The sequence below is a fragment of the Microtus pennsylvanicus genome, chromosome 6 (genome assembly GCF_037038515.1).
Source record: "Microtus pennsylvanicus isolate mMicPen1 chromosome 6, mMicPen1.hap1, whole genome shotgun sequence".
Lineage (NCBI taxonomy): Eukaryota > Metazoa > Chordata > Mammalia > Rodentia > Cricetidae > Microtus > Microtus pennsylvanicus.
The window spans coordinates 14,686,828-14,706,291 of record NC_134584.1 but is presented as its reverse complement, the minus strand read 5'-3'; the positions used below and the strand labels follow the sequence as shown (position 1 = coordinate 14,706,291).

Sequence of the window (19,464 nt, the reverse complement as noted above, 5' to 3'; positions counted from 1 at the left end):
AAAGGAGCTAAGTACAGACAGACATTTCATTACATGGGCTGCCAAGCTAAACCAGAATGGATATAAGGGTATTACGATTTCAGAATTTGGGTCTAAGGATATGATGCTTTGGAGAGAGTCTTCTTTTGTTTTCACAGAGGATGAGACTCTATGGATTTCTTCTATTCCGATTTGGTATGATGGACCACGTCCTCCTGAAGGGTTGCTGTGAACATCTTCAGAAAATTGCCTTGCTCAACTGCCAACTGAGATAAACCTGGCACACAGGTTACACCCTAAAATCATTAACGACGCCCCCATTCAGCAGGAAGCAGTTTGGAGAGAAAAACTGCGCCCATGTTCCCAAATATGGTTTATAAACGTTCTTTTACATTTAAAGGGGGATATGATATAGGTATGAATAATTTGCATTGGTATAGATTTTGCTTTATTGATAGAGATTTACGGTCAATTTTGTTATATGTATAAATGTTTCTGATGTAACTTTTACTTGATAACTGTTTTGTTATATGTAATTTTACTATGTTAAAGTTAAAGCCTTTCTTTTTTGTTTAAACAGAAAAAGGGGAAGTGATGGGGGAGTGTCATATATCAATCTATTGATTTCCTTGGTTAAGCAATAAAGAAACTGCTAGGCCCATTGGATAGGCCCACCCTTAGGTGGGTGGAGTAAACAGAACAGAATGCCGGGAGGAAGAGGAAGTGAGGTCAGACTCCACAGCTCTCCTCTCCGGAGCAGACGCCTCAGGAGAGACGCCATGCTACCTGCTCCAGGGAAGACGCACACCATGCCCCAGCTCCGACCCAGGATGGACTTAGGCTAGAATCTTCCCGGTAAGCGCACCTAGGGGCGCTACATAGATTATTAGAAATGGGCCAGAGCAGTGTTTAAAAGAATACAGTGTCCGTGTAATTATTTGGGGCATAAGCTAGCCGAGCCGGGCAAGCGGCTGGGGTTTTGGGGACACAGCCCTGCCGCCACCCTTATTACAACAGAGTCTTTCCTCAGAAAGGAAGCAATTCTCAAGTCCGAAAAAAGTAATGAATAAATTAGTCTTGCGATTTTTCTCTCCTGTCCTTTAGTGTGACAGGGGAGGATTCATTACCATTTTAACACATTCCTCCCTCACACATCAACCTAAACAGCAAACTGTTCTTGAGGCCATACTGGGGAAGGAAAATTCCAGCATTATCACTTTTAATGAATGAAAAGAGAAACTGTCCAAACAATGTTTAACTCAGAAATCATTTATTTTGGCTTTCAGCAGTGGCAAACACTGAGTCAGATTCCCATGAGAGCATAAATATGGACAGTGGTGATATTTTGTTTGTGATTTAACAAATAAAGCTTGTGTGAAGACCAGAGTGTGGAGCTAGACACTAGTTAGCCATAGGAGACAGGCAGTGGAGGCACATACCTACAATCCCAGCACTCGTGAGGCAGAGGCAGACTGGTCTCTGTGAGTTCAAGGCCAAGGTAGATCCCCTCTAAAACCAAAACAGAAACAGGCAGTGATGGTTCACACCTTTAACCCCAGTACTTGGGAGTCACATACCTTTAATCCCAGCACTAGGAAGGTGGAGACAGGAAAGGCTATGGCTGGACAAAGAGAGGACTATAAGGCAGAAGGAGACAGAACTCATTGCATTCACTCTAAGGGTTCCTAGAGACAGGGTTGCCCATTTGATACGAGGAGTCAGTAGAGTTAAGAATTAGTGGCTGGCTGCTCTGCTTCTCTGATTTTTCAGCATTTATCCCTATATATGACCCAGGGTTTATTATTTAGACCAATTAGAATTCACACTACAATGAACACATTACTTCTCCATCTTTTCTAGGCCTTGACAAGAACCTCAGGTCAAATATGAAGAGTCAGGTGACCAAAGCCTGCGATACAAAGACACAACTTTGGTTCTTGAGAAAACAATACTCTGTGGTTAACAGATCATATTGCTACTGTGAAAGACTTGAATTCAGTTGCCAAAACCTATGTTTTGGCACCAGGGAACCCAATGTCCAATGTATCTAGCCTCCACAGGCACCTATAATAATGTCCAGACACAGAAAAAAAACATACATGTGTGCATGCATGCATGGGTGTAAACACACACACACACACACATACTGTCAAAAAATAAAACAAGAAAGAAAGGCATATCTTTCCGGATTCTGCAACCCTATACATGAACTGCACCTGTAGGAAGCCTTCATCTCACCCTTCTCATTTCAACAACTGCAATACCAGTGATGCAGAAGGAACCACAACCCTTACTCAAGAATCATTCCTCAGAGTGTTTCTTAGGGAGACAGTTTCGTGGTGAGCTCAATACAGAATAAAACTCCCTACTGAGGCAAAAGAACTGATGACTCACTTCTGGGTTCTTACAGGGAATAATACTCTAGCCACAAAATAGATAATCCTGGAGGACTGTTCTTTCTCCTCACCTACTTTCTAGTCTCACGAATTCGGAAAGACTGTTTTCTTTAAGCACTGTTTGGCATCACTGACATTTAATGGATGAAAAATTTTGAACATATATCGTATTTTTTCTAGGATCTTCAAGTAGGTGGATGTGCAGGCTGAGGGCTTGGAAGGATGTGCAAATCAGCTCTAGGCTTATGTTAGGATGTATGGCAGCCATTGTTGCCCTCAGAGTTAAAGTTGAAGTTAACCTAGTATGCCAGACAGTCTCCTGTGTCACCACCACGTGCAGGCATTCAGCACCAGAATCACTCAATCAAACCTGACCTCTTCAAATGCTAATGTGAATGCAAGCCCCGTAGATGATTTTTAAATGCAAGTCCTGATTCAACAGGCTTAAAGTGCATCATTAGATTCAGTTCCCTAAAGGTTACCAGATGCAATCCAACTGGCCCTCTGATATCACTTTGAATATCTCAGGGTCAGACGACCAAGTTCATAAAACCCTTGGCACTACCAATGAGTCTTTCAGGTTATGCAGGAATGAACCTGTCTTCCAGTTCCTACTGGACAAGTGCTTCTCATATTTTGAACCTAGATCACACATCAGCTCCTATGGGAACCTTCTGCAAGCTCTCCACTTCCATAGACACAGCTACTCCTCTCTCTGGGCCTTTCGTGGTTTCTGAATATTATATTGCTTCTAATTATAGAGTTAAATTTATCTTCGTGACAGAGTTCATCCCCAGAAGTCAAGGTTGATATATATCATGTCCCCTTGTCCTTCAGAACAACTAATCAGAAATAGGTGTTAAAGGATTAAGTGTTAATGGAGGTTAGCTGAATGGAATAACCAATCATGGGCTGTGATATAAGAAATTTAGATCCTTTCAAGATAAACTGTTCATCTTTGGTTTTTTCTGCTCTCCACATTGTGATTGGTTCAGCATGGTGCCTACTACTTACCTTCAAGATTCTCTTCAACACACACAATCACTTTTTGAGGGACCAGAGTTGAAAATCACATAGCTCTCCTATCAAAAACAATACCTTAATTTGAGGCACTCAGTAGCTGTGGTTCCTGGAGCAAATCACTATTCTCTCTGTCTCGGCTTCTTTGCAAAGAGGTATGCTAATGCCTTCCTACTTTTTCTGGGGTTAGGAGAGTTAATAGAAGAACCACGCGGAGCATAAGGGGAGCATTATTGAATGTTGTCAGCTGCTGCTGTGAATTGTACAATTTATTATCACGCTCCCTCCTAGCAAGAGAAGTGTAGATACTTTACTGAGCTCTGCTTCTCATCAGGCTCGCATGCTCCCATAGATAGGCTTCCTCCATCACCTGCATGTGCAACAGTGTGCTTTTGTGTGTATTCTGATGTTGCATTCTTCATTGTTTCAGCTGATCCTTGTTCCTCCCATGATGTTGCCCAAAAATGTAAAGGCCATTACACTTCCTTCACGGTGCTACAGCCCCTTCCGCCCTTTTTATACAGGCTCTAAGCTCATAAGGAAAACATTCCCACACTGACTTCAATCTCTGTCCACTGAAAATTGTCTTTATTACATGGTTGGAATTTCATTTCATTCACTTGTTTTATAGCTGTCCATATCATTACCTTTCCTGACTTCTCAGATGGCCCGCAACAAATGTCAGGGGCTCTTTCTCACCGGAAAGAACATTTCAGCGGTGGAGAAGCTACAATCCATCCCAGTTGTTCCTCTTCTCTTAAGCAAGACATGAGGCCATTATCATCAGATTAAGCGCTTAAACAAGGAGCTCTTCTGTACCCTCTCTCTCCTATAACTATTAAATTATACTAATTCTGGTCTCAAGCATGTGGGCTCTAACAAGATATGTAACACACTGTTTCCTTATTATATTCCTCAAAGCCTTTCTATTAGACACGTCACTTTGGAGAAAAGAATCCAATTTCCCAGACACCAGTACTGATGACTGCAAAGGAGAGGCTGGCGCATGATTAATGCGAGAAATAAACAACACAGAACTCCAATCCATCACCAGCTACATAGTCAAAGAAAATGATTTAACATGACTTCAAATTATAGCAGAATGGATGTGGTGGTGTGTTTCAATTTAAAGAACATACTCACAGTACGCCTACTAATTTTTCAATAATTCCCTGCTTTAACATTCCTCAACGTTAGTCAGTCATAAATTGGTCCCCGTCACTGTAAGAGATCTTGCACTGTTAATACAACTGGAGAATACTTAACTCTAAAATGAATGTGCTGAAGACAGCAAGGCTTCATGGGGGTAACGCATGTAGCTCGATTGGTAGACAGCTTCCCTAGCATGCACAAAGCCTTGGGTTCAAAATTCAACATGACGTAAACTGGGAATGCTGGTATATGGCTCAAATCCCAGTACCGGAGAAGATAAGAACTACAAGCCAGCCCTGGTAATATGAAGCCCTGCTTCTAAAAGAAAACAATTATTTTGTGAAATCACAGTCATGTTAAGGGTCGTAACAGATTATTGAAGACACTCATTATATCCAGGTCCTCACTATTACATATTAAATGGGAAAATACACTGAATCAGATCTTCAGCTTGATATGAAGCACTTAGAATATAGAAATATGAGCCACAAAGAGATTATCAATCTTCTAGGGAAAGCAAAGAATAATTAAAAATACAAAAAATGTGGGTGAAAACACAGGCCAGGACCACAGAGCAAAGCTCTGTAAACGCTTACCCGGCCTAAAGGAATCTCTGAATGAAATCGTGGCTCCTCTTACTATCCAGCCACACCCAAATAGCAGAAAATGTGGTAGGTCCACCCCAAAGTCCTCCATGTCTCCTCCCTGTTCTTGAAATCCCATCATCCTTTACATAACTTGGAGGAAGCTATACAGACAGCCCTGACTTTTATGTATATCTCATCTTTCCTGTTATTGTGTCCAAACACAAACATTTCCCAGAAAACCCTGCAACTCAAGACCAACTTTGATTTTGGTCCACCCCCCACAGCATCCTGAAACACATCTGCACTATTTACTAGTGATAGTTCCCTCCATAGCATCCTAAGCATATCCGCATCCTATTTACTAGTGACAGTTACAAACACACAACCACTGATCACAAATTAGTGGAATTAGTGAGCCCTCTCCAGTGCGATTGGATCTATGACTGACTGTATATTCGCTGGTCTGTGACCGCCCACTGGAACATGGCCAGTTTATCAGAGGCCAAATCCTTCAAGAAAACTGACTCTCCTCTCGGCAGTTATCAATTACCAATTCTGCAGTGAGGGGGTTGATTTGGTAACCACTTTCCATCTCTAAGCTGGATTTGTCTGGCTTGAACTGAGTTCATATGTAAACTGCCTGATTATGTACCAAATCACAGTTTTGTTATAGTCATGTGTGACCTCTGGCACCTAGAGTCCTTCTGCTTCCTCTTCCATACTGGTCCCTGAACCTTGGAGAGAGACAGCTATGCTATAAATGCACCATGTATGACTGAGCACCTACAGACTGTCACTCTGCACGCTGACCAGCTCTGGGTCTCTGTTAATAGCTATGTCGACTAAGAAAGTAGGTTTCTTTGATGCACAAAGCGGGTTTAAGAGATGCACTAAACTGGGGAGTTGTGCAGTATTCCTGTGCCAAGGAAACGTGAAAGAATATCCTCATTGCTAACACCCCAAAATTCCAACAAGCTTAGAATAGGATCTCAGCACAGCCAGAAGTTTTAGCTTCAGAGCATGTACAGGCTGCTGTGAACAGGCGCATCCAGGAGTAACCAGGAAAAAAAATGAAACCTCTCTTCTATCAAGCATATTGCCTCCTTCCAGCTCCCATTACGGCAGAGTTCAAACAATGAATCAGACTGTTGTCTGCTACAGTCCAGGCCTTCTACCTATGAGACCTCCGTGACCTCTCCCAGTTTCAGGATGTTTTTTCCGTTGCAACATGGATGAAAGTATCTGCCACTTTCCTAAATGTCTGTATGTGCCGCTGGTACAAAAGATTTATGCCAGTAGATACGGGCTGCTACCTCCATCCCCAGGACCTGGCCCGTGAATTGGGCATGAATTGGCTCATGGACTTGAGATTTTGTGCTTCAATTATAGCACATGTTTCTGACCCCAGAAAAATCCTTTGTTAATACTTCACCACTTCGAAGCAGCTTCCTTGAAAGTTGATGTAGAAGAGCTTAAGGAAGAAGAAGCTGACCTTCCTCCTGAGGATGATGACAACTGCTTCACAGGGTGATGCTGGCTGAGGAGAAGCACAGCCCATCTGCAGGAAGAGGGAGGGGCAGCAGCATGACGGAATTCATGTCTCTGAGGACACAGCAGCCTTCACATCCAGAGTCGAACCCACAAGGCAGCAGAGCCACCAAGAGACTCCCCTGAGGCTCCAATCACTTGTGAAGCAGATTCTTTCCTTAATTATTTTGACAATATTTTAGGGTCAAAACCTCAAGAGACAAGATTTGGATGATATGAATGAAGAATGCTTTGAATGCTTAGATGGAAATGAGGATTTAGGCCTTGAAACCAGTGTCCTGGTTCACCACAGTGGCAAGTTCTATGTGACCCAGAGAGACCTGAAACAGGGATACAGGAGCATCAGCACCCAGAAGCAAGAGAATAACCAATCTCCATTCCATACAGTACAGAACAGTTCAATCGGGGAAGATTGTGGTACAGCAAATGGCACTGTGGCTGCAGTGGGTGACCCTGGTTTCAAATATACTGGAAACTTACAGCTCCAAAGCAGGGCTGGTGGGACCTTCTTCCAACCTGTTACACGGCACAGATGAGCAGTAGAAAGCAAGGTTAATTAAATTTACATGAAAATAAGGCAACCCATGATCCTTTTTCTCACAGGTTTTTTGTTTTGTTTTTTATTAAATGAGGGATTCAATTTATTCTGTTTTTTATATACATCTACTAAACAGAATTTAGAGCATTGTAAGTATCTGGGACTGAATGCATTCTTTCTCAACCTCTGTATTGTTCAGTTATAATGTAAATAAATAAATACTAGAACAAATACAAATGCATCTAAACTTCAGAGTATCCCACTTTTTAGGAAGATAATCTGAGGTCAAAGTGAGTTGTAATATAATTCTTAATTTGAAGAAAAAGTAAGCAAAGAGCAAAATAAAATATTCTTTTTCTCTGGGGGAAAGTTCCTCCATAGTAAATGCAGAAATTAGGAACTCTGAGCATGTTTGTTTATTGGTCAAATTATCCATATTTTGTGTCAACAGAATGAAACATATCTCTCTAATTTCATAGTAAGGGCTACAAGGCTCTAACTGGTACTTGAAATATGACTAGATAAAAATTCAATATACCTACAACAAAATACATTAAAAGATTTAATAAATCTAAAATGGTGAGGGGGAAAGAACATATTCCCTTTGGTCTTAAAAGTAGTGGGGAGGGGGCCAAATAAACTTAGAAGCCAAGTCTTACCCAGTAACCTGATGCAACTAGTTTTTAGTAGAAAAGTGTTCACGGGAGTACTATGACTGCATTTTGTGAAATTAATAAAAACAGAAATTGGAATTATCTTCTATCTCTATTTTCCTCTTATCATTTCTGGTTCTGCTTAAAGGACATGTTTGTTTTCTTAACAAGAAATCAACTAAATCAAATCATTTCAATTATCCCCACAAAGGACCTCAAACTTATCTAAGCAGAAATAGCTACCTCTGTTTTTTTTTTCTAAGAACCAATCCTGCAACTAACACATTATCTTCATTTCTGCGCATCTTTTGAAATCATAGTCTCTGTGACTATATTTTCCAGTGTTACTCAGCAGGGCCATTCTTACTAAAGTTAAAAATAAGAACACAGTCATGGATTCCATGGACATTTGTCAAATGCTTGTGCTTGTCAAATATTCTGGTAGTTATCTGGGATAGGTTTATAAATCTGGATAAACCTTATTTCTCCGAAAAAAATCAACAAACCAGATTTTAAAAAATGTAAAAAAAAAAAGCAATGAAAATCATCCATGAGATGGAGCTGTGGATGCCTGGTTTGCTTAGTGACCTGTGCCTGTCACAGCCTTCAGGGATCCTATCTGGTCATTTTCAGATGCTGATCTGAGAGAGCACACCCGTATAGAAATCAGATATTTAGTGGCTCAGAACTACAGTTTTATGTCCAATGAAAACACTTAGTAAAATAATATACACCAAGAAAGTTTTGCAATGTCCAGCAATATAAATTGAAAAACTCAATACATATGGATACATTGTTAAACACATAGTTTCAGCTATAATGTTGTTAGAAATCAACTCACAGCAGCAAGTACCCCGTGCTTATGTGACAAATATGGATGTCTCTACTATACGAACCCAGATACCTTCTGAACATGACTTAGAAGATGGAGGAAGAGGATGGATGAAGAGTATGAGGAGGAGGGGAAAATGGGTAGAAGGAGGAGGAGAAAGGAGGTATGAGGAGGAGGAAGAAGAAAGAGGAGGGGGAGGAGGGAGAAGGAGGAGAAGGGGAAGGAAGAAGGAGGAGGAGAGGAAGATGGAGCAGGAGGAAAAGGGGGAGAGGAAGGAGGGGTAAAGGGGGAGTAAGGGAAGTTGGGGATGTGAGCCTAGAATAAAAGGGTAGTTTTATAGCAAGAAATATTGATGACAGGAGAGGGAAGCTAAAAGATCTCCATAGCAGTTCTAAAAGCCACTATATGAGAACAGTAGCTAATAACTGTAAGAATATTAGTTCAAAATTATATTCAAAGAGCAAAGCCAATGTAAGTCACTCAGATTTAATGTAAATTGCACAAAGTAATACAAGTGATCGCAAATACTGCCACACACAACAGGGGAGAAAGCTAACAGAATACCTGTGCGCAAATCGCACTTGTGGTGAAGGGTTTGCTGATGGATTATCTGCAGCCATTTTAGTTGTATCTGTGATGGCCAGTGATGACTGAGAAGGAAAGCATGCAGCCTCAAAGGGTGCCTCTCAGTGACTGCTACAGGAAATCCAGGCCACCTGCAGGCCTGTGAATATAACAGCCTTGACTAAAGATCTTCAGAGACTCAGGAAAGTGCCTCTAGCAACTGCTACCCTGATGACAGGGATGGGGGCGGGGCATCCTTGGCCCCATAGCTATATTTTCTTAGAGAGCATCTATTTCTCTCCCTTCCTTAACAGCTCTATCATTTACAACACAAAAATCTCTTCTGTGTAGAAAATGTAGATTTCTCCAGCCCAGTTATAAGAAGTCACAATCACAGTTATTGAGAACAACAGTCCCTTAAAGCACAGGAAATTGACCAGGGGGCAGCATCCTTCACACACAGCAGTCCCGGTTATGTTTCTGATCATTTAACATATGGCTGCCTACTTCCCACGGTGAACAGTCACTGCCAAATTACAAATAACCCCTAACCTATACGTGAGCTCCTCCCTCTAGGCTGTGCACACTTTAAATCTATAAGTGTCTTGGACATAAAAAAAACACCTCTGACAAACGAGTGTTTTTTATCTCCTTATTTGTTAGTCTAACAGCGTGGGATGTTAGGAACTTCCCAAGGAAGTGAGTGTATCCTCAGGAAGCTATCTCCAGGCAGAGGAAGTAAACAGGCATGTTAATCTGATGTTTAAGGTCACCATGTGTTCACAGCTCTAAAGGTCAAATATTTTCAAAATCAGATTATTTGTACTAAGATAATGAGTCCCTCCCCACCACCGGGGCTGTTTCTCTTTTCTGGAGAAGGTGGCTTTTCAGTGTTACAATGGAAAGGACGGTGGACAAGGAAGAGCAGAATGAAACAGTGTTAGTGCTTGTCACTTGTCTCACTCATTGGATGAATTCCACTAAGACCCTCATGGAAAGAGCAGGCACTCACTAGTGTCAGGCAAGAAAGGTTCTATCTAGAAGCTTCCACCATCCCCTCGATGGGCCCAGGTGGATTTCCTAAGTTGTGAACGCCCTGATTCAGCATGTGACATCTTCCTCTCGCTGCTGTACCCTCTACTCACAGAGCAAAATCCAAGTCCCAGTCTCCCAGGAGGCCTCCCCTCTCCTCTGGGTCTAAACCATCTTTTTTCCTGTGCACCTCTTACTGAGGTCACCGGATGAGAGTCACTCCTGCTCTACCCTTGATTACTAGTTAACTGCTCCATAATGTCGCCCTGGTTCTGACTCTGTCATATTATTGGACCCCCTTCAAGAATCACAGAGTCCACTGAACTATTCTAAGAGATGCATGTTTAAGGTTAGGGGGAAAGGAGGCAACGCTGGAGTGCTGCAGAGTACATGCTCTGTCTAAATGATGAATCCAAAATGTTAAAGGTTCTTCGGGGAGAACAAACTATATTTTAGTGAAGTATTGCCCACTATGCTACAACTGTATGACCCATGGCTACCACCTATTTCTGATACCACAAGTGCCAATCAAAGGTATTGAAGTTTACAACACACTGTTCAATACATCTCCATTTAACTAAGCTGAAGCTGTTGAACAATCTTAAGAATGAACAAAGTCCTCATTACAAACATGTGTAGTTGCATATAAATGAACCAGAATGTTTGCCTCTGAGACACACCGATTGCTTATTGAGTACTCTTTTTTCTAAAGCAAAAAGTAAACCAAGAAGAAGAAGTAAATATAAGATTATTTTATAAGTGGTTTAGAATATGAAAGATCAAAAATAATATCCCTTCTCCAAAGACTACATAAAGACACTTGAGATGCCATACTTTAAATATTACTCTAAAATGGAGGGGGTGGGGAGGAAAGAGATGGAGAGCTGGTTTCCCTTGGAGAGTGGTATATGATGGCCATTCCAGATTATCCAGTTTTGAAGATAATTCCCTGATGAAATTATACTTAGTTTGAATCTGAGTGTATCTGGGGTTTTATCTCTAAGCTTATATACCAATTTTGTAGATCACAAATTGACGAGTTTCACACAGCTTAGACTAATCCCTGAATGCAAATTGGACATCTTGTCTTTATTAAATTGGACACACTGACTCTATTACATGCTCAACTCCCCAGAGGTAATTTGTGAAGTGTTTCAGATCTACCTAAATTTATAATTAGGCAGCAGCTTAAGCTGTAAGAGCAACTCCATCATGTAGCAATGAACTACTAATTAAATTAGCAAAACACATTAAATCTCATCAGCTAAAGCTTAGCAAAGATTTCCTATGTGATGCTGACACTTTCAGAGATGGTTAAGTTTAAAATTTAAGTTTAAAAGCAAAAAAAAAAAACAAAAAGAAAAACTAAGTACTAATCAGCTATCACCTTTGCTTACAGCTAATGGAAGTTCCAAAGACTACATCCAATCTCAGAATCTCTAAAGTCTCTACCCAAACACTGAGCTTGGGCCCATGTCATTTTTGAACTATCAGTACTTTAAGGACATTCTTAAGTGCCATTATCTTCCACTGGCTCTGTACATTTTGTTCATTTTTCTATGTTTTATTTTTACTTTTATGAAATTAGACTTCTAATTTTGGTTGATTTTTAAGCTGAAATTTATTTCGAGGTTTGTGCTGTATAATCATAATCTTCTTCTTGAGAAAATTCAAACTAGAGAATGAATAACCCACGAGGGTGATTTGGTAAGAGCATTTGCTGTGTAAACAGGAGGACCTGATTTTGAATCCCTATATAAAAAGTTGGGTATAGGTGCGCATGCCTATAACTAGTGATAGGAAAATAGACAGGTGGATCGCCAGAGAGCCAGCGAGCCTAGCCAAATCAGCAACTTTCTGATTCAGTAAGAGGTAATACATCACCCTTTGTAGTTTATATGATTTTAATTAGCACTTACCTTTGAGTGCCCTTGATCATCTTTCTAATGGAAGCATTGCTATCTATTTGTCAAGAGATATATGATGACAGAGCAACTTTAAACGCAGTCCTACTCATGAAATCACTTGTAAGCGCTTGATACAGGAGGCTCAACAATAGAAATTGTTTGTTGGGTGAAGCTGGGAAGATGGTTCAATGAGTTAAGTGTTGCTATCCAAACATAAGAGCCCGAGTTCGGATCCCGAGCACACACGAAAAGCTAGGTGCAGAGTCATGTCTGTCACCCCACAAAGGTGAAGACCTGGAGCTTGTTAGCCAATCAGCCTACCTAAATCAGTGAGCTCCAGGCTCAGTGAAAGAGCCTGTGCCAAAACAGAAAGTGTAAAGTCACCGAGGAAGACACGTGATGTTGACTTCCACACACACATTTATGTGTAAACTCACATATATGTCCATATGCATACCACACACATATAAACACAAAATTCATTGAAAAGTGGCAAAGATTCACAAGGTCAAGGGAAACCACCCCAAGTTAAAGCATGATTTTTCCCTTCCTTGGTGAATCACATTAACTTTGTTTAAGAATACACCCTAAAAGTAGACAGAACACAACAGAAGACAGAGGGATAAACAAAGCCATATGCCTCCGCACATTCAAATCAACTCTTTCACTACAGACCTAATTTGGGCACTGAAAATGTAGAAACCACCGACTATATAAGTAAGTGGTCCAGGAGAATATCACTACACATTCTTTGTGAGTCGACTCATGTCACATGCCCCGAATGAAAGATTTAAAATCACTTTCTTACCAGAAGTCATTTAAAGACACAATTCTACACAGCACTGTCGAGGAACACTATTCAAAGACCCAGAGGGAAGTGACTAGGTAGGTTAAGGTCCTCGATTGTGAAGTCACTTGGCTGAGGTCTTTGTGAAGCCACCAGGTAGGTTAAAGTCCTCGATTATGAAGCAACTAGGTAGGTTAAGGTTCTCAATTGTGAAGTCACTAGGTAGGTTAAGGTTCTCAATTGTGCAGTCACTAGGTAGGTTAAGGTTCTCAATTGTGCAGTCACTAGGTAGGTTAAGGTTCTCAATTGTGCAGTCACTAGGTAGGTTAAGGTTCTCAATTGTGCAGTCACTAGGTAGGTTAAGGTCCTCAATTGTGCAGTCACTAGGTAGGTTAAGGTCCTCAATTGTGAAGTCACTAGGTAGGTTAAGGTTCTCAATTGTGCAGTCACTAGGTAGGTTAAAGTTCTCAATTGTGCAGTCACTAGGTAGGTTAAGGCGCTCGATTGTGAAGTCACTTTGTTGAGGTCATCAATTGTGAAGTCACTTGGTTAAGGTCTTTAACTATGAAGTCACTAGGTAGGTTAAGGTCCTCTAACCTTCCAGAGCAGATACTGTTCTGACAAAATTCAGAATCTACCTAGATTCAACAACCTTTCTCAAACACTTTCACACAGTCTGGCTTGGCCTTGCAGCAAGCCCATAATAAACATACATAAACAGAGGAAAAAAGAGAATTAAACACTTCTACGAGCAGAAAATAATAGCTTTTTTTTTAAAGATAACATAAGTCTTTTGTTGTTAGTTGCCGCTATATTTTTCCTAGTGTGTTTTATTCAACATTGCTGAATCAAACTCCCACTTAGCAATTTCATAGGGGTACAGAATCTCCACTTCATTCCCAGTGTCCCAGGTATTTCTTTGTAAGTTTTCTTTCCCATGTTGCAAGAGAGCAGGTGGAAAGGCAAAGAAGCATGAAAGAATGGAGAGGAAATGTGCAGTCAGAAGGCTGGTGCTGATGCCACTGCCAGTGCAGAGACAAGCGGTGACCTTCAGACCCAAGGAAAGGAAGCGCCACTGCAGCTGAAACCCCATCCTAGTTACAGGAACTATTCCAGAAAGGCCCTATACAAAAGGAAATTCTCACTGCAAAGTCCAAGGTTGAAAAGAAGAAAAAGTAGACGGTCTTTGTTACTGCCACAAAACCAGTTGGTGGCAATAAAGAATGGTGAGAATTTTGCAAAATGTCTTGGTATTATCCTACCAAGACATGCCATGGAAGCTAATGAGCCATGACAAAACGTGCTTTGGCTCTCACATGAGATGGCTCTGGCCAGCATCATTCCCAGGACCATCAGATCACCCTCACCAGGTGCTACACAGGCAAGAGTAGTTTGCCTGAACAATCTGGGCAGTGGCTGCTACTTCTAACTGGACCTCCTGGCCTCAACCTAGAACACACCAGAAGTTCATTACCACCTCCACAAAAGTCGCTATTAGCAAGGTTAAAATCCGCAAACTCCCTACAGATGCTTCCTTCAAGAAGAAGCAGTTGTGCATGTCAGGCACCAGGAAGGAGAGATCTTCCACATGGAAAAACCAGTTAACAGAGCACAGCTGATCACAATGCTCTGGACTCACAGATTTTGCCCAAGATCAAAGTTGTTCTTCAGCTTCATGGATAGGTGTGATCTCAGTTCGCTCTGACAAATGGGACGTATCCTCACAAACTGCTGGGCTAAATTTCTAATAACCCAATTAAACAGCTTCACATGTTAACCAAGAAAGATAGGTTAAAAGATGAAAGGAAGGAAAGAAGGAAGGGAGGGAGGAAGGGAGGGAGGGAGGGAGGGAGGGAGGGAGGGAGGGAGGAAGGAAGGAAGGAAGGAAGGAAGGAAGGAAGGAAGGAAGGAAGGAAGGAAGGAAGGAACTGGACAGTCCCCTATAGCTTCAAAATCCTAGAACTGTGCAGGTGACTAGCCTCATAGTCAACATTTACAAAACAACCACCACACTTGACCAGTCCCTGGGAGCAATAGTTGACTTGGCTGTGTTTAAAGCACAGTGAGCTGAACTAACTTCATCTTACTCCAGAGCAAGAGAAAGACTGATTTGCTGAGATGTCACCTATAAAGCCACATCCTCATGCCATGTGCAAAACTCAGCCAGCTTTCCAGGAGATTCCACTACAGTCCACTGACTCTGCTCAAGGCTGCTTGGTGTGCACTCCCATTCAATCCAAACATTAGATGTGACTTTTTACTGTTTGTGGTCAACGGTCATTATTTTTAAGATAGAACACCTGAAAAGATGGGAATGACTTCCAGGAGAAGAACAAGAAGAAGAGGTGTTGTGACTTGCAAGGCTAGCATGCAAATTATGCCAGGAGGATGAAAAATGGAGATTTCTATACTTGAACCTAACCCCCCTGTAGCAATGGCTCTCAACCTGTGAGTCAAACGCCCTTTGGCAAGGTCACAAAGTTATATCCAGCATATATTTACTGATGATTCCTAACAGTAGCAAAATTACAGTTATGAAGTGGCAATGAAATACTTTTGTAGTTGGAGGTCACTACACCATAAGAAATTGTATTAAAGGGTCACAACCTACGGAATGTTGAAACCACTGTCCTATAGTATCAGGAAATCATGAGCTTCAAGTATCATACTGAATATAATGGGCTATAAAGAAAAACTCTATCATTTATCATGGAGCACTCCATGCCTCCAGCCATGTCTTAGGAGTGTGTGTCTGAGCCACAATGAAGATACACACCATGTTTACATGAAAACATTTCTTGTGGTTATTAAATGGCATTCTTAGCTAAGTGTTATAGTGTATACTGTGATGCTAGCACTTGGGAAAGCAAGGCAGAGAGGCTACATGTTTAAGGTCAGCCTAATCAACAGAGAGAACCTCTAAATCAAAGATTAAAAAGATGCTTTTTCTCATGGATTTAACAAACTTTACTAACAAATTTCATGGAGCACATCCTGTGCTGTGCCATCTTCAAGCAGACATTACACACTCGTTGGGCACACCAGGCCACTCACAGCCAAAGCTCCAGAGTAGGTCTGACTACTTCCTGCTGCCCTCTCAAGGCTTAGAGGCAGCAATTTCAAGCTATTTTTACTGTGGTCTGCACAGGATTCTGCAGAAGTGTTAGCTCCCTCTACAACCTTCCCCACTGTACAGTTTAAAAGCATGGTCATCTCAATGATTGCCCTTGTGTCTGCCTAGAGTTAAACCTGCTCTATCATCCTTCACCCAACTTAAATGCAGATGTGAATGTCCCTCTCTAAACAGATGTGTGTCCTTCTCTTCAACATGCACCATGTCCTCAATTTATCCCACCATACACGGTAGAGTAGAATCCGTGTTTTCTAATAAGGAACACAGCCGGTTCCATTAGCGACATGACAGAGGTCAGACTCTAACTCACACAGATATCTACACCCATCACCACAAACAACAACAAAAATCAAGGACCAATAGAATCCTCTCATTTCCTCCCCCATCCCACCTGCGACAGCTCAGCACCACCGTATGATGTTTGTGACCCAACTGTTAATGCTCTCAAGATCTCAGGGAAATTAATAATGTATATTATTTGTTTACCAATCAATCTAGATCATAAAACTGAGAGTCAGCCTGTGCTCGCTGGATGCAATGTTGACAAAGACAGAGGTAAATAATCAGGAAACGGTCAACACACAAACCACTGTGAACAGTCAGCTCCACTCTCGCCAGTTTCCTTCTCAAGGAAAGTTACACAGTGGGGCTGGAGAGATGGTTCAGCCCTGAAGAGGACATTCTCCTCTCCCGAGTTCAGATGCGAGCACCCACATGCTGTGGTTCACAAATGCCTGTAACACCAGGTCCTGGGAATCCAGTGTCTTCGGCTTCGGTGGGCAATTACACAAGTGTGTGATTGTACACACACGTGTGCATGTGATTCTTTTAACTTAAGGTTAAACATATTTTTAACAATGATAGGGAAAGAATCAGATGATAGTTTTAAAGGAGCCCTCTGTCGTCTCTGTAGGAAGTTGGTGCCTGCCTTCTGTTACTGTATGGGAGCATTGCCAAGAAGGGTCACCTGGTACTTTCCAGAAGGAAGCAACTCACACAACATCAGGTAAATCCACCTGTGGAGGTCAGAGAATATGCCACCCTAATCATTCATCCTGAGAAGGAGCCTGAGGCTGTCATTTGTGTGGGGAAGTAAATTAGCCCTGGCTATTCACCAGCCTGTGCAGGAGCATCTGTGTGGCAGGCGGCCCTTGTGTACACGTCCCTGAAGGAAATGCCCACACCGCATTTATAGTTTAATATTTTAAATTGTCACTGACCAGAACTATGTAGACAAAAAGGATCTTCATTCTTTACACCCCTCCTCCAACTCTCTCAGATAGCAAAGGTCAACACATTCCTTTTTATTATTTTTTACTTCTCCAACTATAAATGACATCTCCGCAGAGATTAGGTTTTCTCCCCTAAGATAGGGAAAGGAACTCCACACTAATTTAACCCATTCTGTTTCAAAAGAATACAAAATTCTTAGTCTTATTATTTTCATAATGTCAAAAATGAAATCATGACAAAATATATAAAACCTTGGTGTGGAAAACAGCGCCTCTCTTTGGGAAAAACCAAAGAAAAGAAAGCTTGAAGTGCCCAGAGTTTCCTTATTTTCTTTTCAAACATAGAGAGCAATGTTTGTAAATGCACAAAATCCTAGAATCTCCTTTCTCAATTCTTTCAACAAAACATCTAAGGTTCACTATTTCCTATGTTTAAAGGGAAAAAGAATATTGAGAAAACATAAACACAGGCAAACGCCAATTATTTAAGTTTATCTATTTCCATCGACACACGGGTGTGGCAAGATTGAATGCCATATCCTAGTGGGAAGAATTGAGAATCTCATGAAAGGAATTTCTAGCTGAGGAGAGCCACTCTGGATAAATGGAAGTCATTTTCACTCTGCATTCTAGGAATGGAGCTGCCAAAAGCAAGAGGCTATAACCAAACAGTTATACGCAGCTGCCTCCACTGAATTTCAAGAGTGATCAAATGCCCCCACTTAACCTAGCAAGCAGAAAATTAAAATTGGATTGCTACCTGGCCCTTTGCTGTGCTGAGTGGAACACACCAATCCATCTGCCTTAGGAGCTGCTGATGCACTAGAAACAACACAAGGGTCTAAACACAAATGAATGCCATGCGGCCATCCAAGTCACCTATACACTGGCCTGAGGATAACGAGCCTGTGGAAGGTCATGCTGTGCTCCCTGACCAGATGACACATGGGAAGAGAAGAATCACCAGTGGAGGAAAAGAATCAACTTCAGCGCACAGATTACAACAGAGATAGACAGAACATAAAGAACTCAAAGGGCCAACATCAGCCTGTAAGCATAATTCCTGATGCTAAGAGCAGCCTCCAAAACGAAAACTCAACACAAGCTTCCTTAGCACCCTGTACATTTGAGAAAATCAGAATGCATAAAATATGCAAATCAACTGACCCGGATTTAAAAAAAAAGCCTTTCGGCATAAATGGCACATAAACGACCTGTGTTGAATAATTAATCTAGAGGGAACTCTCATTCAGAGAGGAAACATCCATTGTGTTTGACATTAAAACAAAATAACTGGGTCGACTTTCTACTAAATATCATAGAAATAATTCCTCGATCAATTAAGTAATAGCTCAAAGCTTCCTGGAAAGCAACTGAATTCCAGCATGCAGTTCAGAAACTGCTATGGAATCCTTGACCAGGCGTGGGTGAATAAATGTTCGCCTTTAACACAACATCTTTCACATATTATTTAAATAATTAAACAAAGCATCTTGGCATATGCCCAGCTTTGGCATTAATTCCAGTCCTCCACACGTGACTGACCCTCTCGTCAGCATCATCCTGAACGTAAGGAACACCTGTTCTGCACATTCTTGCAGGAACTTTCAACTTGTATCAAAGGCTCTTATATCATACCACTTTACCATAGTGGAAAATTGGAATATGATGTCATAGTGGTTTCTCTTGAGTCAGTCTATCACATTTTCGCAAAATAATAGCATCTGTCGCAACATTAATACACTTAAATCCCACCAAGTCAACTTCAATGGAAGTAAGTGCAGCCAAAGTGAACTCCGGGAGGTCACTGCCTGCTCCTTTTTAAGATCTGATAGAGTCCCATGCAGTCAGCTAGAGGTCAATCTCCCACATTCTCTTCATCTTTCAAACAGTCAGCTCAGAAAGAGAAAGATGAAACATGAAGACCAGACGTGCCTACCTTCGCTGGTGGCCACATTCTTCTGGGCTTTGGTTGGCGTGTGATCTGTACTTGAACTCACGTCGGATGAAATGCTTGAGCTGCCTTTGCCTAGAGCAAAACAAGAAAAAAAAAGAGTTTCTGAGCCTTGTAATCTCAGAACTAGATCATGCCTTTTACTCGGCT

General features: G+C 41.4%; 1 protein-coding gene across 1 annotated transcript in view; it reads right to left on the bottom strand.

Annotated features, from left to right (window-relative positions):
* Nucleotides 1-19,464, bottom strand: part of Fbxl7 (F-box and leucine rich repeat protein 7) — a 319,991-nt gene that overhangs the window by 210,158 nt on the left and 90,369 nt on the right. The window contains exon 2 of the mRNA XM_075975819.1: nt 19,300-19,389. Coding sequence (XP_075831934.1) covers nt 19,300-19,389 — 90 coding nt within the window. The remainder of the gene's footprint in view (nt 1-19,299; nt 19,390-19,464) is intronic.